The sequence below is a fragment of the Stegastes partitus genome, unplaced genomic scaffold (assembly GCF_000690725.1).
Source record: "Stegastes partitus isolate 25-593 unplaced genomic scaffold, Stegastes_partitus-1.0.2 Scaffold432, whole genome shotgun sequence".
NCBI classification, from domain to species: Eukaryota; Metazoa; Chordata; class Actinopteri; family Pomacentridae; genus Stegastes; species Stegastes partitus.
In genome coordinates, this window is record NW_007578163.1 from 381,816 (window position 1) to 389,068 (window position 7,253).

General features: G+C 43.1%; 1 protein-coding gene across 1 annotated transcript in view; it reads right to left on the reverse strand.

Moving 5' to 3' along the window:
• Nucleotides 1-7,253, reverse strand: part of shtn3 (shootin 3) — a 47,193-nt gene that overhangs the window by 14,764 nt on the left and 25,176 nt on the right. Inside the window, exons 3-9 of the mRNA XM_008286107.1 lie at nt 6,677-6,771; nt 5,602-5,782; nt 5,303-5,400; nt 4,952-5,033; nt 3,018-3,112; nt 1,987-2,133; nt 1,441-1,594 (exon numbers count right to left, since the gene is read on the reverse strand). Of these exons, the coding sequence (XP_008284329.1) occupies nt 1,441-1,594; nt 1,987-2,133; nt 3,018-3,112; nt 4,952-5,033; nt 5,303-5,400; nt 5,602-5,782; nt 6,677-6,771 (852 nt within the window). The remainder of the gene's footprint in view (nt 1-1,440; nt 1,595-1,986; nt 2,134-3,017; nt 3,113-4,951; nt 5,034-5,302; nt 5,401-5,601; nt 5,783-6,676; nt 6,772-7,253) is intronic.

Genomic DNA, 7,253 nt, shown 5'->3' on the forward strand with positions numbered 1-7,253 from the left:
CCAGACACTGTGCAGCCCACCGATGAAAGAGGCTTTTGTTTGAGTTTCTTAACGGCTAAAGGCAGTTGGTGGGTTTGGCTCTGACTTTGTGTGACCCATTTATAAAGCAGCAGACAGATGGGAGCAGGGAGAAATTCTGCATGTCTGCCAGCTTTCCTTGCAGCACGGTTCAACGGTTCAATGGTTCGTGTCGGCATCAGTAGAGAAGCAAACACACCTTTTGAGTTGCTTCCTACCTGGACAGGTTGGTTTCACAGAAGTGTGACTGACTTGGAGTCACATCGTGTTGTTTGGGTGTTCCCTTTAGTTTTTTGAGCAGTGTATTTCCACAATTGTTTTATCCTAACCCATTTGTCATCTTTTTTAACTTCTCCACAGCAAGTTAAAATTATGAAAATTAAGTTCTGTGAGTTTTCGTGAAGCGCAAATGCCGAAGCAAGATATGACAGGAGCACAGTTTAAAGTAGAACTGATGTCCAGCTTGATCAAAGTGCTCAAACTGGTCAATCAACATGGGCCACATTGCATGTCAAAGTATCAGAACATGCAACAATGGTGCATCTCCACCCATGTGTGGCCGAAGGTTTCCAGGATTACATGTCTCAGTATCACAGTTTATTTCTACCATCATTACTCCTGACTTCATAAGCTCAACAGACGGAACCACGGCACACACACCAGACTGGAGACTTCATCAAGTGATGTATAATTCATCATATGCACGAATGAACAGAGGACTCTTCTGATCTTATCAAACTGTCCAAATAACTGCCAGCCTTGTTTATTTCTGATTTCCTAAACAGTGAACATTCGATCCATGTGTGATGATACTCTAACTGCCACTTTGCCAACAGTAAAATAAAACTATCCTGACGGCAATGATGGAGCTCAGGACTCAACCTGAAGCCGCAACGACAAAAGATTTACCTGCAGCTGATAAACTGACTGTGTGACAGCTCACAATAATTACACAGTCCAGTTAGATGACGATCATTTACATCTATAAGTCGTAGCAAAGTTACAGCTGGTGCATTTAAATGTGCACAGCTCATATGGATGCTGCTGCTGTCTGAGGCTGCCGAGCTGGAAGCAATGAGCCAAACCTGTGTTCATTATAGTAAAGTTAGATTTTTATGGACATTTCAGTTGGTAATAGATGTGAAAGTGTCGCGCAAACTGAGGTAAGGTATTTTATGATTGTGGCAACAAACATCTGCTCTCCGTCATGGTTTTGGACCAATATTGGTGCTGAAATGTCAAAACAGAAGGAAATAAATGCTTCATCCAACGCAATGTGGAACTTCAAAAAGTTCTCTGGATGTAGCTGCCATTTTGAGGCATAGCTGTGTGCTACAAAGCCTTGAACATCAGATGCTATCAGATTAATGGAAAAGAGTGCATGTCTGAAGGCTTTGTGTAAGTGTCTCCACCTCCACCTACCTCTGTTCTCCAGCTCCTCGTTCTTCTTCTCCGCCTGCTCCAGCCGTCCCTCCGCCTCCTTCTTCTCAACCTCCAGTAGTTCCAGCTGCCTCTGCAGAGCCTCCAGCTGCTTCTTCACACAGCTCTGCTCCAGCTTGGCCTCCAGGCTCTGCACCTACACCCAGACATAAACACATGCTGAGGTTTATGAGGTTTATACTGCAACCAGCCACCAGGGGGCAATCCAGATGTTTTGGCGTGACTCGTAGGGGTGTGTCGCAGTGCCACGACAAACCGGTGACACCACATGATATTTCTGCTTTGTCATTAAAATGGATAATTCACAAAAAAACAAAACAAAAAGAAACACCTCGCTGTGCTGCACACATTCTCAGTGTGGCAGGTTGCTGCTTGGAGGTTGTTGTTTGGGGGAAACATTAAGAGAACGCTACATGGAGTGTGCGGCCAGCCAGTCTTGTTCTCTCAGTCTACATCCAGTGAGTCAGACTATTTATGGGAACAACAAGAAAACGTACAAAAGAAAAGACAGTACTTTCGGGGCTCTACCTTCTGCTGATGCTGCTGACGCTCCTCCTCCAGTGTTTTGGTGACGGCAGCGATGTCCTCGAGGGCCTTCAGCAGCTGAACGCTGGGCTCAGCACTCTGCAGCAGCAGCATGCTCTGCCTGTTGGCCTCCTTCTGCCTCACCAGCATCTGCAGGAGGCAGAGAGGGAAGAAGAAGACGAGGAGGAGGAGGAGGAGGAGGACATGAACAAAGATGGATACAGGATAAGGAAGAGAAGGGATTAAGTGGAATTCAAACTCACATCTTCTGTATTTTTACTTTCACCAAACAGTTTTTCCATGACATACAGAGTCTGTTCTGATCCTGCAGGCTTTTCACTTTTCAGGTCAGTAAACATCAGATTCAGGACAATCATTAATCAACCACAAGGTTATTAACACACACACATCAATTACCATCACAGCAATGCAGGTCAGTGTTTATCACTGAAGCTAACGGCAGCATCACTAATTATGTGATCAGACTGGAGGATTAGACAGAGTTAAGACAGAACTATTTAGAGACAGCAGCAGGAATCAGAGCCGTATTGTATTCATCATGTTGAACACCAGCATCTGTTTGATAAAAAATGGAATTGATTTTAACGTGACAAAATTATCAAACTGCATCTCTGCAGTGAAGCCTCTGACTGGTTTCTCCAATGAGGACTTCCTACATAACGATAAAGGCAGTCGTAGATTACATGACCTGCCTAGCACCAAAGTTAAAGGAGCGCTGGAGATGAAAGTGGAACGTATTGCAGCTAAAGAACCACATATTTTCTGGTCAAGACCAAAAGCAAATTTGGTGTGTATCTGCTGTGGAAGTACCACGGTAACGTCATAGCTATAAATATGTGATGACGTGGCTATTTTCTGACCCCCAGTGTCCAGAAGTCCAGCTGTTTTCTCTTTATTTACGTGCATACCCAGGATTAGTTTTTTTTGCATTCTGCCCTCCTGCAGCAGCACGCTACATCACTTTGCCTCGACTTCCCCTCGACAGCAGTGTGCTTCTGTGACCTTTTCTTTACCTCGTGAGCGTACGTCTCAGCTTGGACTCTCAGGCTCTGCTCCAAGTCAAGCTGGTCCTTCATCCCCTCGTACTCCTGAGCCGCCATCATGGAAACTACAGAGAAAAAAAAAGGAAGTATGTTGAATAAAAAAAAAAAAGAGAGCATTAATTTAGGGTTAATTTTATCCAAGAATAAGATACTGGATACAAAGATGTGTTCCACTCACTTGAAAAAAAACTTTCTGGCATGGGCAGAAAAATGAAGCCAACGTGGAAATGCCAAATGCAGTTCCATAAATGTCCAGAAGTGAGTCAGTCCCCACAGAGCTCCATGTTAAAACATCCAACTTTACAGCAGAAATAAACATGTCTGCAGCCTGCTACGAGAATGGTTTTGGTCTGTGCAGCTAATCTCTCTGGTCATGACATCTGTACGGGGGGTGAAACTGTATTCACACTTAAAGTTATGCATCATTTCTGGAAGACTGCTTTGAGCGGCAGCTAGGTGCCGTCCCAGGACAGTTAATGGTCTACATCAGCTCTACTCATGCTTCGCCTCTTTGCTTTTCAGATTAGCCATAGGTTATTAGGAGTCATGCACTGTGAATGACACCACCCTAAGCCGCAGAACCACGGCTCAGGAACCCTGAGACGGAGAGTTCTATAAAGTCAACGCCAGGCACATAATCCAGGTTTGTTCCGCTTTGTGCGAATCACTACTCATGTGAATTACAGTTATAGCAAAATCAGCCCTATATTCAGATGAAGGTTTCCTGTCGAATGTCTCTTTGTCATGGCTGTCTTTGTGGAAAACGTGTTTTGGGCTGCAGATTGTGTCGTTGCAATACCACGAGTGTCCACTAGGCTCCATTCTTTACTGAAAGACAACATCTGGTGAATATCTATACGTTTGTTCACCTTCATCATAGCAGTCAGAGTTAGATCCAAGACAAGAAAGGGTTACTTTAATGGGGAGAAAAAATATTACCCATCAAACTCACGTTGTAATAACTTTGTTTTGTCTGTATGCTTAAAACTCACCAACACTCTCCTCTAAAACTTTCACCAACTCTCTCTCATGGACTTGCCTCTAGAGCTCAAGCCATGACGTCTGTTGGTGTCACCCTAATTAGCAGCTTCACCACTTCTAAGTAGTGTTCGTGTCAGCATCAAAGTTATAATTACAAGACAGGACAAATTACAGGAGCAACCTGAACCCTTGACTCCACAGTGAGGGAGATCTGCTGCCTCTGTTATGCCGGCATGGTGTCAGACTCTCTATCACCATAATTCAAACACCAGATGAGGGAATATCTGTAGAAGAATGGACTTCCAAAGGCTTAAAGACTCACTAAAGCTGTTCTGGCCGCCTAAAATGGCTTAACACCTTACTGAGGTTGTTTATGTTCTTTTTTTTTGGCATCAATTCAGTTGTTCAAAGTAATTAAAAGCCTTAATTTAATAGCTAGTGTTGTACATTTAACCCTCAGCTGTTCAACTCTGCAGGAAATCATCACTGAACACAACTTCAAATTACACTTTATTATTAAAAGTGGTGTTTATAGCAAACTGCCTGTTAGATGTTATGGCGCTCTTTTAAGAAATACATCTTGTGTCTTTGTGTTTTGTTTTGTTGGCGTGTATTGATTAAGACCGCTGCAATCTGCAGTAATGAATAAGAAGCAGCAGCGTGATACGACCAGCAGCTGTCTCTTTGAGTTATCCAATGATGTGAAGGCGCTCCAAAGTCTTTCCATTAATACCTTCCCTACCGTGACATAAAAGAGGCACTAGCTCAACAACATCCGGAGCATGTGGGAAACAGTGTTTGTAAAAGGGCAGTACGAAGGGATTCACAGCTCTGAATGAGGTTTTCTGGAAGTTCTGTTGTTACTATTTTGTTTCAAGTTGTTTAAAGACAGCTGCTGAGTTTTTCCGTGTGCCGTCACTTACCTCTGTTAAATCTCTTGATGGTTTTGCTTTGCTGCGCGACTGTTTCGTGAAGTTGCTTCATCTCCGTCTGATCTTTCTCTGACTGCAAGCAGGGAAAGATGAAATGTTATTTGTTCATTAATATAACTGGAATACTAAGGACTGGATGACTGTCATTGTAAAGAGCTACAATTTAAAAATGTAAGATTTGCACATCAGTGAAGGGAACTTTTTAAAACAGACCCCACAAGAAAGAAGAGAATCATTGTTTGACATGCTGAGTCTAGTTTCCTTGTGACTCTTTGACTCCAAAAGGCAAAGAAACATGAAGAAGAAACACATGAGTTAACAGTCCTGCTATTCGCGGCTCACCTGTGCAGTCAGCTCGTCTATCCGTCGCTGCTGTTCGTGAATCTGACACATGAAGTTCTTCTTCTCCTCCAACAAGCTGTTCACCGTCTCCCTCAGCTCTGACAGACCAAAGTGAGTTCATTTAATGCACATTAACATCAACTTTAGCATCCATTGTGTCTACATTTTGCTATTTATTATGAAGTGCTCTGATTAAAAATGTCCATGTGAAAAATGGGATTCATGCTCCTGGCAAACAGTCCATTCCAGCAGAAAGTTTGGCTTTTGTTGCTGCTGTGTGACAGTTGTGTTTGTTGTACCTTTGACTTGCTGCTGGTGTTGGGTGAAGATGTCGGGGCTGCCGTCGGCAACATCTGTCGCGTCCGCAGCGTCCGCGTCAGCCTCCAGGGCAATGCAGTCGGAAATGCTGGGAAGTAGCTCGTCCAAACACGGCCGGGAAGACAGGCTCAGGTACTTCAGCTTTCTGTTCTCGCAGTTCAGCTGGAGGTCAAAAGTCAGGTAAGAGCAACATACTGAAGCAACAGATGTTGGGCTTCTTAAAGTTTTACATTCACCAGTACGTACTAGATGTAGCTTTCATGTTTATTTATGTTGGAGTTGCCTCGATCTGGTGTCAAAGATCAGGATCGGAGGCCGATCAAAGCATTTTTATCTGTTTGGTATCGACTTCAGTCAGACTTCAGGCAAAACACACAAATTATTTTTAAGAAAACAATCAGCAGCTTGGTCCATAATAAAAACAATGCAGCTATGTTTGCAAAACTTAAAATCGGCTCAACATATTCCAACATTAAAATGCTGTTTATACATTAATTAATCACAACTAATGATCTAATGATATTCTGTACAGGACAGCAAAGTAGTACAAATGTCTTGTTCATCATAAAGGAGGAAAGAAACCAGAAAAAAATCACATTTAGGAAGCTGCAATCATGAGTTCTCTTTAAAAAAAAGACACTCAAACTGAATAACCGATTATTAAAATAGTTGGCAATCGACTAATCGTTCCAGCTCTACTGCACAGCATGCAAAGCTCGAACCTTTTAAGTACATTTTCCTGATTAGATTTCTACTTAAGTAGCATTTTCAGCACAGTTTTACTTGTCATGGAGAGTCTTTACAGTGTGGAATCAGAACTTCTACTTCAGCTACAGTGTTTTAGTATAAATTATTCACCTGATGTATCTAAACACGATTCAAGTTTAATATATGCACACGGTTCCTGCTGTGGATGCAATAACTGACAGAGATAATGTAGTTTCTGCGCAGAGTTGCCCTGACTAATGCCAGCTGAACCCTGATAATGCTAATCTCATAGCATTGATTAGGAAGTCTGTGTGTGTGTGTGTGTGTGTGTGTGTGTGTGTGTCTGACCTTTGTGGCCAGGGCCTCTGCGTTCTCCCGGCATGACTTCTCGATCTCCAGCTGAGTCTGCAGAACGCTCACCTCCTCAATCACCATCTGAGACACTGAGGGAGGACGTGAACACAGTCAGTCACATTTTCATCACTTCAGAGAACATCACACTGACTTACATTTATTTTCTGGTCACTTTTCATGACCACTGATTGCCTGTTTGTTCCCATAAGGCAGTACAGTCCCCACAGTGTGACTGTAAACAGGCTTCCACATTGTTGACAAATCCATGACACACATAGTTTCTGTAACACAATAAAGCTCAGATTCAGTAGATGGTTTCAATTTGAAAATATAGTGTTTAATCACCTGTCTAATATGTTAAACACTGTGTATGCACACACACACACACACACACATCTCTCTCTCTCTCTCTCTCTCTCTCTCTATATATATATATATATAATGGGCTGCAAGGTGGACCAGTTGGTTAGCACTGTTGCCTCGCGGTGAGGACACCCAGGATCTTCCTGCGTGGAGTCTCCATGTTCTCCCCGTGCAGCGTGGGTTCTCTCCGAGTTCTCCGGCTTCCTCC